Source organism: Micromys minutus, assembly GCF_963924665.1.
Source record: "Micromys minutus genome assembly, chromosome: 3".
NCBI classification, from domain to species: Eukaryota; Metazoa; Chordata; class Mammalia; order Rodentia; family Muridae; genus Micromys; species Micromys minutus.
In genome coordinates this window covers 91,402,552-91,424,076 of record NC_137972.1, presented here as the reverse complement: position 1 = coordinate 91,424,076, position 21,525 = coordinate 91,402,552, and the positions used below count along the sequence as shown (strand labels likewise).

Here is a 21,525-nt window from a genome sequence, read left to right as displayed (position 1 = left end):
CACTTCTTATTTTCAGTAATCTAGGTAGATGGCATCTACCTAGTTAAATCTAGTTAAAGGTGAAGAGGGAAACTGAACATATAGCACAAGACATGGAAAACTCTTGCAAAAGAGCAGTTGGTAGGACGTCTTCCACCCAGATTACAGAACCCAGAAGCTGGGGTCGCACTCACCTGTAGTCCTATGCTGGAGGTAGGGAGCGAAGACAGGACAGCCACGGGGGCTTGCGGCAGTCCAGCCAGCCCTTCCGAACCAGCGAGTCTCATATACAGTGAAAGACTTGTCTCTGAAAAACAAGTAAGAGAGTTTAATGGAGGAAGACGCAAGCCATACATGTACACGCATGTACCCTGCACACAGATACACCATATACACAAAACTCAGAAGCCACAAATGAAAACTGTTGAAGATTAAATAATCCTTTATTATTCTATGTTTTTGAAAGCTTGGTCAGAAAATTGGCATAGCATTTCAGAGAAATGAGAAGCGTGCTGTGCCTTGCTGTTTCACTTCATCTTGTGCTTAGTTCCACACCGTAAGTGTGTTTCCACATCACCGCTGTGTGTTTGCTATTGGGTATGGGCAGAAGGCCTGTGCTGTGTAACTATTTGAAACACTGCTTTACTTGTACACCTTCCCAAGTATCACCTACAAATTTTTATTCTTCTTTTTCCTACAAGGCCTGTGTAATATTTTAATTAAATTACAGAAGGGCTATAATTTCATGTTTTCATTGACTTATTGATAAACATTTGAGTTGTTTCAAAGCTTAATATTTTTCAACTGAGGTCAGTGCTTGAAATTTTTTGTGACTGTTACATCATCTAGACAGTTTGTGCCTTTAATAAGAATATCGTGTGAATTGCTACCTCGGTAGGTTTTGTTGTTTTTAATTTCCTAATTGCTAGCATTGCTGCTCTCCCTGTTCCTACAAGAATGCATTTGCTGTTATTTTGTTCTTGCTGTGCATTTAACTGATGCTAACTTCTCTGTCCGACCCTGACACTCTCGTATGTATTGTATTAGTTAATTGCACCAAATCTTCTGTCTTCCACATTTCCCCATCTTGCTTTCTGACGTTCTCTCTTGAATTCTTAGTGAACAGACTTTCCCACTCATGCCTCTCCTTGTTTTTCTGTCTTTGTCTTTCCTTGGTAAAGTTGCACATCCTCTGTTTGTTTTCTCCCGGTGATTATCCTCAACTTTGTTGAACGTCATGACCTCTGGAGTTAGTCAGCAGCTCTATCCATTTGTAAAAGGCTTGAAACTTAGGACTTCCCTCAGTTTCCCAGCCTCCTTCTCTTTAGATCTGTTTCCCTTCATGGTGTCTGCGCATGTGCGTACACACACACATACACACACACACATACACACACACATACACACACACACACACACACATACATACATAAGTAGCGCTATTTTAATTTTATGCATACACTTTAATAACATTTGTAAGCGTGCAGTTGCCTTTTGGTTTCTACTTCCCATTGTCACTATAGTGCATGTTCCTGTCTCTAATCAGTGCTTCTCTCGGGTTCCTTTGTAAAGAGCTCCTGAGACACTGTACGGATTTTGCTGAAGCTCCTACATGTCTCCATATTGTCAGCTTGTCCTCCTATTCAGTGATGGTTTGGCTTAACATTCAGGACTTTTTCTTTATACCTGCAAGGTTGCAAGTCTCTGTTCTGATGTCTCCTGTTTGCATTGTGAAATTTGAGGCCAGTCTGGTTTGGATTGCCTTATCTTTAAATACTGTTTTCAAATTCTTTTGGAAGCCATTCTCTCCCTTTTTAATATCCTGAAGTGTCCCGTAGCTATGCAGAGTGAGAGCTATGGGCATCTTTACGTTCTCATTCTGCATTCAGGTTCTTTTGCAAACTTGACTTTCCTCAGCTCTGAGAAACCATCTTTGTTATCTTACTATGATGGAGATATTGTATTTATTCCTTCATTTCCTCTAGAATGACAGTTGCATGGACTGAATCGTGTATGAATGTTTTTGGCTCTGAGTAACAGAAATTGGATTAATAGTGTTTTAATGTGGTAGTTTTTTGTGAAGTGAATGGTTTGTGTGTGTGTGTTGCATAGCAGAGGACTAAGCACTTAATTAATGAAAGTTTCTTTGCTTTTCTACCCTACTTCCTGTCTTTGAATGTGTTTATCATGTTTTTATTGACTGCAGTAGTCAGAACACTGACTCTTCAGGCCAGAGCCAGGAAGCTGCCATGGTCACAAATGAGAAGCTGGGCAAAAAGAAGAACAGAGCCGATGTCACCCTCATCCCAAACCCACTGGACCAGACTTGCATCCATCCAGAATCCTATGACATAGCCGTCAGGTGAGTCAGAGCCAGGTCCTGAACTCTCCATGTGCTCGGTGAGTTTGGGATAGCACATGGTTTGTATGGGTATAAGGAGAGCTGAGAAACAAGGCTGTACGTAACATGACAACTGTTTTTAGTTCACATTGCTGAGTTGGCAGTGAGGAGGGAAGCCAAGATTCCTGGAGTTGTCGAGCCTGCTGGTTCTAGGGGAGAGATGTGTGGAGTGGAAATTGTGTGGCACTCTGTCTGTTTTGGAAATTAGCATGACTCATTTGACTAGCACCTGGTGTTACTTGGACTCTTTGAAAGACAAACTCCTGTTTGAAAATATAAACAGCCAACATTCCCAAGAAATTCTGTCCTGTTGGGTTATAGAGTCTAATATTCTTCTAGTGAGAACACATTAACAGATGATTTTTATACAAGAGAAGCTTAATATAAGGTGCTCAAAAAAAAAACCAACTTTTAAAACACACATTGTATTTATTTGCTTTTGTGTACATGTGGAGAGTGGGGTCAGAGAACAACTGGCAAGAAGAATCAGCTCTGTCTCCTTTGACCACATGGCTCCTCAGGTTTGGCAGCAAGACTCACTCATGGACCCAAAAACAACGTTTTAGTTGCATGTTTAGTTATCTTTAAAATTTTCCATTAGTTCAAAAGCTATGACTTGCTACATAACCAAAAATTCCTAAGGTTCTGACTAGAAATACAGTAGTGGCTTTAAAACCAGTTTGTTTTTACTTTGATCTTAAATATGGGATCTGGAGATTGCTTTGAAATCATTTGTATTTGCTCGCCTTGGTAAACGTCAGTGACTTGTGGTAGGTTAAATAGGAATAGCCCCACAGATTCAAGCGTTTGAATGCTTGACCCATAGGGAGGGGCGTTATGTAAAGGTATGGCCTTGTTGCAGGAAGTGTGTCACTGGGAGGGCAAGCTTTGATGCTTTCTCTGCTGAAGCTAGACCCAGTGGGGCACAGTCTCTCCCTGCTGTCTGCATAGCCACACAGAGCCTTCAGCTTCTTCTCCAACACCTTGTCTGCCTGTACACTATGCTTCCCACCACCACAATAGCAAACTAAACCTCTGAAACTAAACCATCCCTGATTAAATGTTTGCCTTTATAACAGTTGCTTTGGTCCTGGTGTCTCTGCATAGAAATAGAACCCCAAGAGACCTTGCTTTTTTAAAAACTGTTTGCAGTTGAGGAGTAACTCAGAAAAGGATTTGTAAAGTTCTCCATAGACACCACAGTAGTCTGCCTTCTTCAGAGTTTGATGATGATGATGATGACAGTCATTGACAGATGCAGGGAATTCCTTTACTCATGCATTTGGATGTTAGCATGCATGCACCTACCTTTCCACACATTTGTCTGTGTCTGTCCATCTGTTTATCCACCAACTTATTTGGGAAGAGCACTGAAGACATCAGTGTACTTTTCATTAAACTCTTCAGGCATAGTTTAATAATTCTTTAGTTTATTTTCTCTCTCTTGTAAAATATAAATAAAGTTAAAGTTGACTTTTAGAAAATACCAATATCAATGAAATCTAAAATTCTTTCAAAATTAAAGAACAAAATAAACTCTTGCTTTCATCCCTAGACAGTCCCTTCATTTGAAACCAGACCTGCTGAAACTACCCCATAATATTGGCAAAATGTAGCTCATTGCTCTTAGAACTTCTTAAAAATGTCACCATTTAGGTGTGCTCACAGGTGTCTTTCTGTTTCTAGTGAAGTACTCAGAGATTTAGCCCCACTGTGACTGGTGCTAATAAATTGCTAAAACACATGACGGATCATACCAAGCAACAGTATACTGCAAAATGCATTCGGTCCAACTTCAAGTCCCCTCTAGTCCATCAGTCTCAACCCTGTCCAAATGCCCAAAGTCTCTCCCTCCCATGACCCTGTTCCCAGAAATAATGACTCTGAGAACTCAAATATATTTATAAATACCTAGGCCATAAGCTTTGGCTCTTCTTCGACTAGCTCATAAGTTAATGTGGCTGGTCATCTCTGTTCACTTCTCATACCTCTCTCCTTCTTCATGTCTGGGGCAAATACTCCCAGGCCTGGCTAAGTCTCAGAGGAAGAAAGTAAGTCACCTGAGACAACTAAGCTTAGCAGAGCCAAGATTTGAACCAGGTCAACTGTCGCTCTAAGCCTGAGTTCTTTACCAGATCATACTGGAGCCAGACTTGAATGTTATCACAATGGTAGTGGTTGTTCAAGAGTGTTATTCTCTTAAAAATGGTGTGTGGCATTGAAAGAAAAGTAAGGTTTCCCATAAAGAAGAATGTGTGTCTGGAGTATATGCCTTGGATATTCTCTAACATCTTTGACTGATAGCAACCTTCCTATCACTGACTACATCTTTGTCTTTCAGAAATATGAATGGCTAAATCCAAAATGGTAATCAGGCCCCAAAGGATAGATTAGTAATACAGCTGAGACAGATTTCCACTCACATGACATAACTTTAATAGGAGAAATGATATCTAAAAGTTTTGAGAAACTTCAAACTGTCACATGTCTTAATTTTGGTAGCAAGGTCATTTTAAAAAGAATTGTAAGAAGAATCAAGCTATTTCCAAAAGAAGGCCTGAGCCATCAGGAATCTGCAAAAGCAAAGGTCGGCATGACTAGTGAATGTAGATCAGTAAGTGACAGATAGGGTAACCCCTTATTGGGAATTTCCCAATGGGTCCTCTTGTAGGCACTGATATCAAATTATTAATATCAGCCATCTTAGGTAGCAGTGGAGAACTAATCTGCAAAACAATTAAACAACTCCACTCTGAAGATAGACATTAATAACCCAGATATCAAACTCAGAGCAGGTAGACAAACAAACAAACCCAAAAGAGACAAAAACACTATTTTGGCAAACTTCTATAGATGATCAGAAGCCAAAACTAAAGGCATTTATAAATAATATTGACATTGAAGACATAGTAGACACTGGAGCAGACGTAATCAAAATCTCTTCAAAATCTTGGCTTCAAGATTGGCCTCTTCAGGGTGTAGATATACAATTTCTAGGACTTGAAACTTTATCCCAGATAAAACAAAGCGTAAAGTGGCTTAACTGTATAGGGCCAGAAAGTCAAAGAGGAAACTTAAGGCCATATGCAGCTAATATAGCCATGAATTGATGGGAAAGAGATCTATTGAAACAGCTGGAATTATTCCTCCATTACCAGAGACAAAGTGTAAAATAGAGGATGTTCCTGGTGAAGGTATCAAAAACTGTTATCAAGAATAGTTACAGACAGTCCAAGTTGCCCATAAGCAGGACCCAGCAGAAGCTGACTCTCCAACTTTCTGTGGAGGAACCACTGCTAACAGGACACCAGTAGTTAACTAGCAAGCCTTTTTTGAATGGAGCAGTGGCCTATGACAAGAAAAATTATAGGCACTAGAACACTAGTCCAAGAGCAACTAAAGGCTCAATAAATAGAAAAGTCCACCAGCCTTTGGAATTCTCCTTTATTTGCTATTTTTAAAAATCTGAAGGATATTAACAGATCTAAGAGCAATCAATAAAATCATTCAGCCAATGGGCTCTTCGTTGTTATCTAAGGCATAACCTATCATAGTGATTGGTTTAAAAGATTACTTTTTCACAATCCTTTTTGCAAAAGCATGATAAAGAAAGGTTTGCTTTTTCAGTACCTACTTATAATAATAGTTGTCCAATAAAATGGTGTCATTTAAAAGTGCTTCCACGAGGAATGTTAAATAGTCCTACCTTAATGTTAAATGGTCAATATTTTGTACAACAGCTATTTAGAAATAATGTGTAAACATTATTTCTTCAATCCATAATTGACTATTATATAGATGATCTATTACTGGTTGATTCAGATGAAGATTCCTTAGGGAAAACTCTTTGAAGAGAACTTTGCTTTGTTGGGGATTACAAATCACTCCTGAAAAAATACCAAGCGAAGTTTCTATTAATTATTAGGATATAAGATAGGATTGCAAAACATCTAGCCACAGAAGGTACAAATAAGGAGAGACCAGTTTAAAGCTCTTAATGGTTTTCAAAAACTATTGGGGATATTAATTGGCCAAGGCCCACAATTTGATTAACTACTCAAAACCTAAGACATTTATTTTAAACCTTATAAGATGGTAAGGGCTTAACTTATCCAAGAAAATTATAAGCTGAGGCTGAGAGAGAACTGGCTCTGGTAAAAAAGAAATTACAAGATGCACATGTAGATAGTTTGAACCCAATGATGACATGTATTTTAGTTATTTTGCCTTCTACTCACTCTTCCACAGGAATTCTAATACAGAAAGAAGATTATATCTTAGATGGATAATTTTAGCATACAGAGTAAAAAAATCAAAGGCCTATGTGAAATTTGATTCTAAATTGATTCTGAAAGGAAAAATGATACTTAATCAATTAGCAGGAATAGACCCAACAGAAATTGTAGTACCTCTGACTAATGCTGACATTTTCTCATGAGCAGAAAATGAACATTGGCAAAGGACTTGCAGTAATTAGGGGGAAGAAATTAGCAGCAAATACCCCAAAAACAAGTGACTTCAATTTGTAAAAGAACTAATTGGATTCTCTCTCATATAGTAAAAGGGATACCAATTTCTATAGCCTCTTCACTCTAAACTTGTATACATAAGTCAGGAAAGGCAGGCTATAAATCAGGGAGAAATAAAGTGGTTCAGAGACCTTTGGTTTCAGTTAAAAAATTAGAGCTGTATACCATTCTTTAGTTAGATTTTTGTGAATATCTTAACATAGTCACTGACTCTCACTGTTTTGCATATAGAGATGACTGAACTTATCCAAGGTGGTTCAGAACACCGATTATTCAACTACAACAAGTAATCAGAAATAGAAATCATCCATTAAATATAGCACATATCAGATCCCATACAGGTCTGTTAGGCCCTCTAGCACTAGGTAATGATGAAATTGATCAACTCTTAATAGGAAATGTCCTAGAATCTTCAGAATTTCATAAAAACATCATGTTTACAGCAAAGGTTTAAGGAAAGTTTTTTTTTTCTTTCACTTGGCAACAAGCCAAGGACATTATAAGAAAATGCCTTACTTCTTCTTTATATAACCAAACTCCATTATTTGCAGGGAGTAACCCAACCAGTACCCAAAGAAATGAAATTTGTCAAATGGATGTGTTTCATTTTGCAGAGTTTCAGAAATAAAAGTATGTGCACTGTACCATAGGTACACCCTGCATAAGTATTCAGAATTTCAATGGGAGACTAACTGATTTCAATTCTAAAAAAAACCTGACTCTCTAATTACACGTTTATTAGAAGTTGTGGCTATTACGGGCTTACGTGTACAAAGTAAGACCAACAGTGTTCCAGCATATGTCTCTAGTAAGATAAAGCAGTTTCTTGCACATTACAACATCAAGCATATTGCGGGTGTACTGCATAATCCTATAGGATAAGCAGCTGTAGAGAGATTTCACTATACTTTAAAAGAGATGCTTAATAAACAGAACGGGGTAACAAGCACCCTCCAGGGATAGGTTATATAATGCCTTATTGCCTTTACATCTTTAAATGCTAATGAACAAAAATTTACAACAGCTATTGAGAGACATTGGATTATGGGGGAAAACTGCTGAATCAGAACAGTTCATCTATTTTAAGGATGTCTTATATTCAGAATGGAAGGAAGGAGATGTCTTAAGCTGGGGAAGAAGTTTTGCCTCTGTTTCAACTGGAGAAAAAAGAAAAAAACCTATAGATTCCAACAAAATTCATAGAGATTAGATTTGACCAGGAAAAAACTGAAAGTCTTGGCTGCAGACAGGAAGGGGAGAAAAGAACAACAAAGCAGGTAACATGAATGCTGATCCCGCTACATGGAGCAGCTCTGAGACTGGCTGACATATGAAAATGTCTTCAGCCAGGACTTGAGCTAAGCAATGCCAATAAATCTTATTAGCTACAGAGTTCTGAGGATTTATCATGCCATCCTTTCAAATGGCATAGATAGAAATGTGTGTTACAGTTGGTTATACAGTCCAGGCTAACTTACAAAAATGGACAGATGCCTTACCCGCTTAAAGAAAGAGCAGAGGATCCTCCTTAGCTGTTCTGTAGGCATTGAGCACTCTATACATGTGCTAATGCAGAAATGTCTATTGCCTTTGAAAGTTTCTGTTTCCAGAACAAAAGGACCAGATGGTCCAACCTCTTAGCAGTTTCCCTGAGAGTCTGCATCCTGAAGAACTTCAGGTGCACAGAGTATGTGCACCCGCTCAGGAGCGTCGCTGCTGAGTGTCTCCATCATTTCTTGACTGAGCTACTGCAGTCCATCTGACTAATCTCCCTGCTTCTTCCCTGCCCCTTACACTCTGTTTCTAACAAGCAGACAACAGCCTTTTCACTCTGCAGCTCCAAACCCAGCTTAGAGTCTCACTAAATATTAAGACCGGTTCCTTTTGATAGCCCCAATAATGGTGTCAAATATAGCAGAATAGAGCCATAATCTTCACTGACAGATGACATGACAGTAAGTTACGGGTGGCAAAAACAATATGAACCCCAGGGACTCTTGTGGAGAACAGAGTTTAAAAGAGAAGAGTCACTGTTAGAAGAGCGACGTGGAAGTGAGACTGAAAAGCTAGACTCATCCTGCGTCACTCCATCACTGCGCACGGCTCCTAAATGTACTCTTTGTTAAACCACTCTTCCAAAGTTCAGACGGTGTCCATACGCACCTCAGCACCTCAAGCCTGGCGTGATTAAAATCGAATGCCAGACCTTCCCTGAAATCTCGCTCCAACCACAGCCATCTTCTTCAGTTCATCCATTCAGTTCCTCAGTACAGAAGCTTGGGACTTGGTCTAGTGAAATGGCTCCTGTCATGTACTGTTAGAGATACCCTTGAGCTTCACCATGGCCTCTTACTAAATATTGCCCTCCAGTCCAGGATCTGAAACTGTTTCCTACTCCTGCTTTGGTGAGGCTTCTTGAGAATGTAATAGTATAGTTAAAGTTGTGAGCCTCCGCAATTGTTGTTGAACCCATACTATAAATAATGCATCTGAAAAGGTGATATCAGATTTGTTAGGCTGGTAGCAATTAAATTAAAAGTTAGTTATTGTAGGCCATGAGACTGAGAATCTAACTTACCACTGTATCCACAGCATCCAACAAAGACCGACCCAGCCATTTGAAGGGATAAATGACAAACATAGAGACTGGGAGGGAATGGTGCAGAAGACGTGAACTGACAGGATAAGGGGAACGCTTAGCTCTGCTTCCAGCTCTCCTCTGCTGTCTAAAATGGCCGCAGTCCGTGTGCAAGCGTAGTCACTGTGAACACATTGGGTCTTTCCTGGATTTCTTGCCTTAGCCACATACCGACTAAGTCCATTCTTGAAAATCCCATCTACCTTCTCAGACATTACAGAATAGACAAGCAGAGGAAGGCCATGGGCATTTCTGCCTGCATTTGATGTTGTTGTTGTTGTTGTTGTTGTTGTGGAGAAATTCATATCCACGTGTGAGTGGTTTCGTTGTGTATGATACTGTAGCCATAAATAAAATTGCAGCTGGATTATGAGCAGAAGTGAGCCCAGCAAGAGTGTGTAGCACTCCTCTCTCATTCTTCTACCATTTTGGTTGGTCCAACAGCCGGCCACATATCTGATTTCTCCTGCTTTAGTTAGGGGAGGAGGGAGCTCTGGGCTGCAGGTCCCGCCAAGCCCTCTGCATCACATGAGCCTGGCACTCAGCCACAGACTGCAGTGTTAAGAATTCAATGCACTGCTGATAGTCAAACTCCAACACCGCTGTGTTCTCAGCACTAGTTGAAAAATGCCAGGAAACTTCATGTCAAGACTCACTCAGCACTTGTTTTGATAAAGTATATGCTATTTCCATTTGGGCTGTTGGGCAGAATTTTTTTAAGACTGGTTTCCAGAAATCCCAGCAGAGTAGGAGTAAGGTATGTGGTGTCATAATCATGTGCCAAGTGAGCAGAGCTCAAAGAGTAGTCCCTATCAGCTCAATGCTAAAATTTCAGAGCTATGGAACTTACCTTGTTACAGCAGATTTTCCTGCCTCTGACTCTCACAACAATGCAGCAAAGTGTATTTTGAAAGCATCAACAACTGTGGATTTAAAGTCAGGTCTAGGACAAGAATAATCACATAAACTTGGCATGAAGCTTCTAGAGGTGGGGAGGAATGTTTGTTAAGAGAGGGAGGAGGGAGGGAGGGAGGGAAGGAGAGAGAGGAGGGAGGGAGGGAGGAGGGGGAGGAGAGAGAGAGAGGGAGAGGGAGGGAGAGGGAGGGAGGGAGGGAGGGAGGGAGGGAAGGAGAGAGAGGAGGGAGGGAGGGAGGAGGGAGAGGAGAGAGAGAGAGGGAGAGGGGGAGGGAGGGAGGGAGGGAGGAGGGGGAGGAGAGAGGGAGAGGGAGAGGGGGAGGGAGGGAGGGAGAGAGGGAGAGGGAGGGAAAGAGAGGGAGAGAGAGAGAAGAAAGGGCAATGTTGAGTTGATATATTGAGAAACTATGTTGGGGTTTTTAAGACCCCAAATGGAACAAATCCATCTGATGCATACAGTGGGTGGAAGACCCTGATTGGCACCCCTGGGCTAGCAGTAGGACAGCTGGAGAAATTCTTCGATGGCCCTGCCTTATATGAGGGCGGATGGCAAGCCCTAGTACTGAAGGCCTGTGAGGGCCTCTGTGCTGCCTGAACCTCTCTTTTAGAGCCATCAGTAGAAGCTGAGATGTGCCCAGCCAGGGACGAAGCTTCTGACAAAGAACTGTGGTACGGGGAGTTTCAGTTACTCTCTGTGGAAAAAGCAAGCAGGTGGTAAAGTGCTTGCCATGCAGGTGTGGGGGGCACAGTTTGGATATCCAGAACCAAGTAAATGCTGGATGCCCATAGTGGCCAGCCTGTAATCCCAGCCTTGGAAAGATGGAAACAGTGGGTCCCCAGAAAAAGCATGCTGGGAAGATTGGCCAATGAAAATAATGATCTAAATGTTCTTGCTGTAGTTTTCAGGAAATTATACTCAGCATATCAAAAGAGAAAGAGAACCTGCCTGCTGAAGAACTGGACGGCATACACATTGTTCTAACACAGCCCACTTCAGACTCTTAATGAAACCAGTGGAGAGCCCTAGAAAGTTTAAGGGCCCTCGGACTTCCTGGGCTCTGATCCTGGCTGTTGGACCTGGGAATGGTTTTGATATTTCTGGCCTTGGTTTTGTCTGTTAAATGACTAGAATGTCAGCAGTGACCTAATGGGCCTGGGAATTTAATGCATGTCTTATACACAGTTGGAGTCACAGTAGTGACTGTAAAGACCACGTACTTGTACTGTCATCAAGAAGGTGCTTTCAGCTAAGCTGTAGACAGAAAAAGCATGGGAAGTCACAGTAGTGGTGGCAGTGGGGTCCTGTTCTTCTCTGTAATCTGGATGTGATTTTCACAGTTAGCATTATTAATTCATATTAATACCAGCTCCTGGGACTGAGGATAAGGCCGCTTTCTCTGTCTTCTACTATAGAACTACTCTGCCTGCTACTCCCAGTGGAAGAGAACAAAGGGGGAGCTGCCTGGCAGCCATGGAATTGTGTGGCTTTGGAATTTTCTGTCGTATGCATCAGGTGTCCTTGTCCACTCTTGCTCAATCTTAGGCCCTCAGTCTGGAGCCCAGCACTCAGGGAGGCATAGATTCCAGCTCCTGTTAATTCTCCTTCCTGCTCCCAGTCTAGCTGAGGGTTTGAATCTCTGTCTTCTTATTCTGTGTCATCATCAGTAGCTGCTACAGCCTCCTTCCCCATTCTGACAGTGTCCCTGGCCCATTCATTGGGCAGCCAGAAGTGGTGGGTGTTAATGGTGGAATGGTGGATGTTAATAAGCCTCTGTTAGTTTTTGGAAAGGAACATCGTTGACAATTGGCCCTGTGGTATAAAATCTGTCTCTTAGGAATTTTTCCTGTCACTTGGGTTTGTTCCAAGTAGCACTGGAGTGGCTTGCTTCAGCCTTTCCTTCTGTCAGCTGCCTGTGTGCTTCTGAATGCTATTCCTTTATTTACCCTCCTCTTTCAAATAGTCACAGGCACTAATCCACATTATAGCTTTACAGGCAGTAAATTGAATTATATTAATTCTAAACACAGTGTTTTTGAACTATATAGAGGCTGCAGCCTTTGAAACCACTAACTTAATTTTGTCCAACCCTTACTCAGTAACTCAAAAAGAGCCAAAGTTTCTTTCTTTCAAATTTGGTTTAAAAAATAATAATAAATTGCTCCCAGACAGTAGTTCTGGGTGCCAAATTTTATCTGCAGTCTCAATCTTGGGTCTACACTGAAGCTCCTCTCAAGTCGGGGGCGAGGCATGGGTGAGATATGGAGGACTGTGACTCTTCCTTCAGTCCGACTGTGTGGCTTCAGCTGTGTGACTCACTCCCTCAGTTTGAGTCTCTTGTGAGCAAAGCTACATGTGCGAGATTCTTGAGAGACTGAAATGCACCATTTATGGAGCACGTTGAAGGTATGTGTGCATCTGCACATAAACCCTGCCTCTGAGAGGACAAGCAGAACTGAAACAATCCCAACTGGCCTGGTCTCCATCCAGTCACATATATAAATGTTTTTCAAATAAAGCTAAGCATGCTCTTCCGGTGTAGTTAGAAACACCTGAGCTCACTAGGAAGGAGGTGACCAAATGGGACGGTGTCACCCTGCTCCTACCATGGCAGAGTGGGGTCTGGAACTCCTTGTGGCACCAGTCATTATTGAGGCAGTTCCTAAGTAAGACAAGAGGAGTCTACACATCTTCACATCAATAGCAACATGGCGGTGTGGGTGTGCGCGTAGGTGTGCACACGCATGCATACGTTGCTTTTAATTTATAATGTATAAGTTAAACTCTGATACTTACACAGTGTGAGAGTCATAGCAAGTTGTTGTGGAATTGGTTACCAATGCTGCATGTGACGTTTGTTATTGCTGCACCAGGTCTTCCATGCTTTGGTTAAACTGTGAGCGCCATCTTCAACTGTCTCCAACTGTGTGATCACCCTAATTCGTGACCATTTGGAAGGCATGTAAAGACATTTAACTGGTACTTCCTTTTAGGTAAAAAAGTTAATTCCCTATACTTCAGTGCTAAGGAATGTCAAGATTTTCTGAAACAGGCGCCTGAGGCCAGGCCTACTGCAGTTACTTTGACAGGCAGCAGGTCTGCTTTTGAGCATTGTCTAACCAGCCCTTAAATAGAAGGAAGTGTGGACGCAGTCTGCCAAGTTGAAAGCAATGGCAGCTTGGTGCTCAACAGATGCCTGTATTCCTCAGTCATGGCAGCTTTTCCTTGTTCTTGCTGAGTTTCTGCTACTCACTGATGCAGAAGACTTTCTGAAGACATTCCAGATGGTGCCACAAAAGGACTCTAAAGTCCCCACCTGGCCCAGATAAGATAGTTCATACCACTTAAAACTCGACTCTGGGGGCTGAGTGGGTGAGCCTTAGAGAAAGCCCCATTACATTTTCAGAATATTTGTTCGGACTATGTTTTTAAAACCTAGTCAGCTGTATATTCTTATAGAATAATCTCTGTACTTTCTGGTGTTGATTAAATGCTAAGAAAAGCCACTTAAATACCATTTTCATTATTGCTCTGTTAGCTTCTGTGGATCTGTGGGGTGATCCGTAGCACTGGGGCCTTCAATAAATGCATGTTACTTGGATTTATACTTGCTTGTGTTCATATCAGCCCAGATTTTTTAAGATTCTGGCCCAGCTTTATGTCTTGGTTTACCCAGGAGAAATTTGACAGATGTTTAGTCATGATGACAGTGCATTTCCCATGGCTCTCATCTGATGTGATCACAAAACAGCTGAGATGGTCACGTTGTCACCCTGTCCATCAAACCAGACTGAACTCCTTGTGTGCAGTGCACTTGTATATACCAGCCTGGGCAGAGGACAGTGGGGTCTATCTTTTGTCACATTGAGTTCAAGTTTCTTCTCCCCTTTTTACTATGATAGATTTTAAGCTATGTACAGTTTCTGGAGTTTTTAGAGTAGCAAACTGTTGCAAGATTTCGAGTCAGCACCCCACCGTTTTATACACAACTCCAGTTTAAAAGCCAAATTTCCCTATGTCATTGAATTTCTCCATACATTAATAGTTGTGACCTATTCTCTGTTTCCTCTTATTTACAAAATGGCTGTGCTCTTGTGTTTAATTTTGTACTTGTCGATGAGCCTCCTATAGAGTAAGTGGATGAGATATGACGGTTGTGGCAGTCTGAGGACAACGGGCTTTGCTCTGGTAGCATTGCTTGTTCTCTCTCTCTCTCTCTCTCTCTCTCTCTCTCTCTCTCTCTCTCACTCTCAGCTGTAAACCGTGTGTGCTCCTTGTAAGTGATGGGGTTATATCACTGAGGTTCTGAGCTCTACAGGGTATCATGTTGCTCTGTGTAACAAACCCCTCAGCTTCTAAATCCCTGTGCTGGAAATGATTACATAAATCTGAATGGCTATTTGCAGAGTCTTACGAATCTGGAGAACTCCTTACTCTTTGGGGGAAGAGTTTTACAAAGACGTTTTCTTTGTGAAGAAGGCCCTGGCCTTTGCAGCAGCTTCTGCTGAAAACATGGGCAGTGTTAGCTTGTGTAGCTTTGTGTTTGAAAAGAAAGCATGGTGTGTGCTGCGCTGTGCTCTAACTCCATGCAGATGTGTGCTAAGAGAACATGATGTGCTCATTTGTTGCATTTATGCTACTTTCTTACTTTAAGTAAGATGGATGAAATTACATATTAAATAAAAACAGCAGCTCCAACAGCAGCCCTTAGCAAATGGAAAAAGCCTTGCAGAGACAGTAGAGATCGAGACGATGGCTTTAATAACTCATTGACTCGAGAGAACTGTCTATTTAAAAGCATGTGCATAATAACTTCTTTGTGGGATTTACTTGGTGCTAACTGTCTAATGCTCAGAAGTGATCTGCCATTAAATTGTGTTGGCATGATATTACCAACACATCATGGATTCTGTCTTGGCAAAATATAACAGTAATTTTTACATGCACTCAGTGGCATGGATACCTGTGCGATACGAAACGCCACTGAACAGAGGTAGCTGCATGGCCTTGGGCAGCCATTCCTGCATGTTAACATTGCTGCTGTAATTACCTGATGATGTGCAGCTAGCACAGTTCGGTGTGCATTTGTCATTATGTGTTCATTCTAGGCTCTAAGCTTCTTACTTTTCTTTTGCACTCTGGAGCTAGGGAGTTCTTTGTGTTGGGCATACTTCTCACTGCTAGGAGGGACGTTAGACTGTAGAGGAGACTTCTTTCTTGTGCTGCCACAAAAGCCAGGTCTGATGAATAGCTCCAGCATGAAGCGTCTCCTCTGATCCTGGGCTGCCAAATGTGTCTGAGACCCACCAGGCCAGACCCACCCCAGGGCTGGCTCCTCTTCTTCCCAGCCTCTCCCCCTTCTGTAGGCTTTTCCTGTGACCTGGTCAACTTTAAGAAAGTTTTCAAAATGTAAAAACTACTTTGTTCCATTGCTATTTAAAAATACCATTGATACAAAGCATTAGCTGGAGGCAAACATGACACTATTGATCTCAAGGCTGCTGCCCTCAGGCTTCTGTGAGAGTGGAATGATATTGAACTGCACTCTCAGGATAAACAGCTGGGTGCTAGAGGACTTCCTTTGTATGCAGAAGATATTCTGCCGGATCTAGTCCCTCTCAGCGAGTTGCATTTACAGACGAACATACAGTGCAATCTTGCAGCTCTAAGTAGCCTGCTGACTGCTGCTCTGGAAAGTTTTCTGCCATAGCTTTACTAAGTGATAGGTACTATTCAAGGTCCTATACCTCAAAAGCCTACTAATTTCATGCTAATTAACGTATGCCGACTAGTGTACAAATCCACTAATTAGCAAATGGGTGTGTAGAGGATATGGAATGTGTTCTGCACAGTAACCAGTTGTACACCAGTAAAGCCAAGTCCGTGAGCACCAGAAACGTCTGTCTAGAGGAGGAATTATTGAGGAAGTTAGCTATAGGCAGACCCTGCCCTGTGTCATCTGCCCTGTCTGTCAGCGCTCCAGCAGCTATGTCCTGTCACTAGCCCATTCTGCCACCTGTCCATCAAGCACGCAAGCACATACATGCTGTCTCTCCCCTGCAGGAGAAGCCTTAGTCTCCCTGGCCTCCCATTTCCATTATGCACATTTCCAAAGGACATGAGCATCACTCTTGTCTTTCTTAGACTGTTAGCCAAAACGTATCCTCAAGAGAACTTGTTGGATGCTAGATAACTTTTTTTAAAAAAGGCTCTGGAAATGCAGAAGGCTTACATATTTGAACCCGAGAGATATCCTAGTTAAATGTGAAGTGAGAGGCCTTTTCCCACCAGGCTTGAGATTCTCAGCCTCGGATGTCACTGAAGAGGCCCACTCTGCCTGAGCATGGTGCCCAGAAAGAATGGCAGTGGCCAGCAGTCCGTCCTGCCAGGACAGTGTCTGCCACGGGGGCCATAGCCAGAGACAGACCTCCAGCCGTTCCCTTTTCCTTCCTGTGTTAAAGAGGTATTCTCAGAGGAGAGACTGTGAGGGCTTTAGTATCACTATCTGTTTGATTACTGTGTTGACATTTTTAAAGTGCCATTAATCATAGGAAATGGAACTTAATGGTGTAGAAAAGTACCCAGCCAAAGAATGTCAAGAAAGGGAGGCATGGCCCGGAACTCACATGAAACTAGAGCGAACTTCGTCTTAACCATAATTTGTTGCTTTGTATTGTCGTGATCTTACCTCAGCTCATTAAGTGGGCAGGCTCTGTGCAGGCCAGGGGGATAGCAAGCAGGGAACGGAGAGGCCAGGGCAGCATTGCAGCTATGCGGTATAGAGTACACGGATCCAGTGCTCAGCTTCAGTTACAGCTTTGAGGTTTTACTTGTATTCTTTGGGGGGGGATCACTTTTTCTTTCAGACCCTCCCTTTTATTACCGTTGTGTTGCTGTGGGAAGTGCGAGCGTGCCCCACCCCTCACCACCCTTGGGGATTTACTTTCCTGTTGAATGCTCCGAGATTTTGGGGTAATTTCACTGTGTGGCTCGGTGGTATTTGTGTCATTGGAACTGGCGGGCCATAGACATAGAAGAACATGCACAGCGAGGTTATGGAGCCTGAGCAGTGTCCAAGGCCAGCAGTGACTGACACATGCCATTGAACTCTGGTATCGTCAACAGACCATTCAAATGGTTTCCTGCTGGAAATTGCAGGAAATGTGAGATAATGTGACACTGAACTGTTGTGAACAGCACACGGTAAAATGTTCCTGGGCAACTTGGAGCAGGTGCCACACTTGGGAAATAGCACAAGAGCCTAAACCCACCTTCTCCCTGGCCCACATGCTCTTTAGCTAAATCATAGCACAGCACTGAGCGTACCACAGCCTCTCAGTAAAAACTGACTGATGCAGTGCCCTGGGCCAGGGAATTTGACGGTTTCCTATGGAAGGAAATGTAGACGGTAATATCACTGATAAATGCTGGGCTTTTCTTCCCACTGAAGGTTTTTGTCGTTCATTGGGGGGACACTGTGTGAAATTGGAAAGCCTGAAATGCAACAGAAAATAAATGTATTTCTTGGAAAAGAAGGCATAGAGAAAACCGCTGACAGGTTACAGACGCCTGCGCACACCCTGCAGGTCATCATAGACGGTCTGAGCCAACCCAAAACCTTCGACATCCGAACAGGTGAGTTGTTGTCCGTGTCGCTTTGCTGCTGCACCACGTGGACACGTCTCATGTGTATGCTACGATGATCATGGAGGCATGCTCTCCCCGAGTCTCCTGTAAACTGTCTTTATGTCTGAAGAGCCAGAAGATAAGGTTTTCCATTCACACCAAAAAGTGAATCCTCTTCCTGAGTTACAGCCTTCCAGGTCTATAGATTCCATTTCGCTGAGCACACTGAACAGTTAAGATGATGTCTATGTGTTGATTGTCTTTGTGATTCAGAGTGTTCTCAGCTTTCTGTTCAGGGGGAGGGCACAGGAAGTGCGATAGCCATAGTTGTTGAGAGCAATGACCCACTGACCCACTGAGACAGCTGCAACTGGAGGAGAGAGCACTGAGGAAGACCAGTGCCCCAGACGTGGGCATCAGAGCCTCCCCGCTGTCCTCGTGTAAAGTGGCTGTCCCTACAGATGAGACTGCAGAGGCTTGCTTCTCTGCCTGCGGACTGCAGGCATACAAAGATCAGAGTGTCTCTGAGGGGTAGGATTGGTAATACGCACTCACCGGCTGGTTCACAAAGTGACCTGGGCTGTACTTTCCTGTCCATCTCTATTTCTCTATCAAGGTGTTGGTCACCTGAGGGACTCAAAGGCACTCAGTTCACCCGGCTAAGCAGAGGCCCTCCGTGATGAGCAGAGTGTGGCTAGGCCTGAGCTTTCCAGTGTCAACTTCAAACAGGCCTCTCTCTAGGCAAACTGTCAACGGTCTTTGCCCTAGCTAAGTCACAACACATTTGGGGGGGTGAATTTGGAGGTGGGGGCAGTAGACGCATTTTGAGTATTTCCATGTTATAGCATTTGTGTTACATCTCTTTTCTCCTTTTCTCAAATGTTCCCTGTCTTCTTTCCTCACACTCATCTGGCTTCCGGTCTTTGCTGACACTGCTCCTTTTGTTAAAACTCTCCTTGTAAGTGAGTTTCCGGTGCAGCAGCCTGTTTACCTCGGCTCTTGATGTATTAAAATTTACATAGTTCATAGAGGGTTTCTGGTTTCTCCGTGTTCAGTGTTCTGTCTGTCTTGCGGGACATGCTGAGTGGTTCCTGACTCTGGTTTTCTTGCAAAACTAAACTGAGCGGCTGATCAGAACTCCATGGGGATTGGCAGCACTAGAGTTCTGCAAGGAAAGGAGAGGGAGAGATTTCCAAGCTTGAAACCGCCTTAACAGCCTGGGGACCAGCCTGCCTCTGCCCTGGGCGCCTTAGTTTCACTTCCTGTTGACATGGTCTCAGCCTGTGTGGTTCAAATTACCAGAAGTTCCTGCTTTGGAATTTAGCATCAGGTGAGATCCCAGAGTCGGTCCTCACGTTAGTGTTGTTCAGGAAGGACAGTGAGTGAGCTTGGGTTTGTCTTGGTTTACAGGAAGAAGACCCAAGTCTTCAGGTGGTTTGACTGGGAGGGAAAGAAAGAGATGAACAGCTGTTAATCCAAACGTAAAGGATAGCACCAAAAAATAACCAGGGTAAAGCCGACAGCTGTGGGGGAAAAGGACATGGGTTAGGCTGGGGGTTAGGCCGGATGAGGTCTAAGTAGAGGCAAGCTAGGAAGAATCGTTCGTTATTAGAGTCAGCGCCCCACTTAAGCTTCTTGTCTCATATCGCAGACCTTGTTGTTTTATGTTATCTGGAGCCACAGTGGCCCTCAGCCTGCTTTGTGCCCTCACTCTTCAGGGCTAGTGTCAGTGAAGACAGGGGACCAGGAGAGGGCTGTAAAGAGCCGGAGACAGAAACCTAGTGTCTTCCTCTTTGTGTATGTAGCATGCAGCAGAGTAGGCCACAAGGTAATGACAGTAAACAGTCAGTCAGCTGAGCTAGAGAAGAGAGAGGCTAACTCTGACTGACTATGGCTGGTGTACAGTTCTGAGCCATAGGTAATTGAGAACCTATACATTCCGGTTAAATAAATGTGTTTGAAATAGAAAGAATTGATTCTTGAATTCCCACTAAGTAAAGAGAGAACATTTGGCTTCGGCCACATTGGTCCAAAAGCTAGTGGAGTGTTGACCACCTTGAAACAATTTAAGAATCCAGGCACTGAAAGCCACTCCTCGTGTCTCCAGGGCACTCGCATTCTGAGCATTTGTGACTTAGTCTGGTGTAGTCACTGAGCAAAGATAGATAGACGGACTGTCCTGCACAGGGAAGAAAGTGAGCCAGCCGTCCAGATCCTCCCAGGCAGTGCTGACGAGCCCATTAGTGAGACTGGGTTTAGAGAAAAGAAAAGATTTAAGAAACTTTTTAAAATTGTCTGTGTGAACTGTTTCTCTCAAGATCTATTTTTTTTTCTCAAGACTTCTTTATGTCTTCCCTGAAAGAGCTTTATTAATCTGGGCATCCATATCCATCAATACACAGTGACTGCCAGCCCTCTAGGTATGGTGCCTCTTGGTTATACTAATGCTTATCCTCTTTCCTCACAGATTTCGATAAGCCTGACTTCAAGAGAAGCATAGTGTGTCTAGAAGATCTGCAGGTTGGGACAGTTCTTACAGGCAAAGTGGAGAATGCCACTCTGTTTGGGGTATTTGTGGACATAGGCGTGGGGAAGGCGGGGCTGATTCCCATCCGATTCATAACAGAAGCAAAGCTATCCAAAACAAAGAAGAGGCGGAGCCTGGGCCTGGGCCCTGGAGAAAAAGTGGAGGTGAAAGTCCTCAACGTTGACATTCCCCGATCTAGGATTTCCCTCGACCTCCTCCGGGTGTTGTGAGTGCCCCACTGAAGGCCAGACACCAACGTGTTCCCTCATTTCTACAGCCAGATCTCATGGAACCCAGAAAGCGGGTGAGGGGCCCCTGGTACTATCCCGACTTCCCTCAGAGCTGGTGGGCATCCTCACGTGGTGCCTTCAGCAGCCGTTTTCCGTCTGTATAATTCCTCTCGACCACTCTCCACTGCAGGTGGCTTCACAGCCTCCTGCTACCATCTGCTGCCTTAGACCTGGGTGGGTTGTCTTGCTTATTTGAAATGTGTGGTGTTGTTTAACACATTAAGACTAGCAGTCTTTCATCCTGCCATTTTATTGAAGTGTTATTAGCACTTTTACTCATAATTCATAATTTTGTAATAATCTTTATTTTCCCTTAGCAAACCAAGTAGAAATATACTAGTAAAAGATTATCATGTGTTTATGACCGTCAACTGAATCATTTCAGTGTGTTCTTCAGAACATATGTATTGACCTCTACAATAAATGACTGACTGGTGACTTTGGTGTGCTGTGTTCATTGAGTGAATGCTAGAAGCCACACTGAATTAAAAGACGTGATTTGTGAAACTGTACCTTAGGGAAGAGGGAAGATTCTAGACATAATTTATCACAGGGGCCATATTTTTTCTTAGTCATCAGCTAAGAAGAGCCAAGAGCAGCAAAGGAAGCGACCCTGACTCTA

At 43.0% G+C, this 21,525-nt stretch overlaps 1 protein-coding gene across 1 annotated transcript in view; it reads left to right on the top strand.

Moving 5' to 3' along the window:
- Positions 1–21,303, top strand: part of SRBD1 (S1 RNA binding domain 1) — a gene marked incomplete at its 5' end in the record, with an annotated part of 145,231 nt that extends 123,928 nt beyond the window's left edge. Inside the window, 3 exons of the mRNA XM_080914190.1 lie at positions 2,189–2,341; positions 17,911–18,095; positions 20,554–21,303. Of these exons, the coding sequence (XP_080770316.1) occupies positions 2,189–2,341; positions 17,911–18,095; positions 20,554–20,843 (628 nt within the window). The 3' untranslated portion in view covers positions 20,844–21,303. The remainder of the gene's footprint in view (positions 1–2,188; positions 2,342–17,910; positions 18,096–20,553) is intronic.
- Positions 21,304–21,525: the final 222 nt, after the last annotated feature.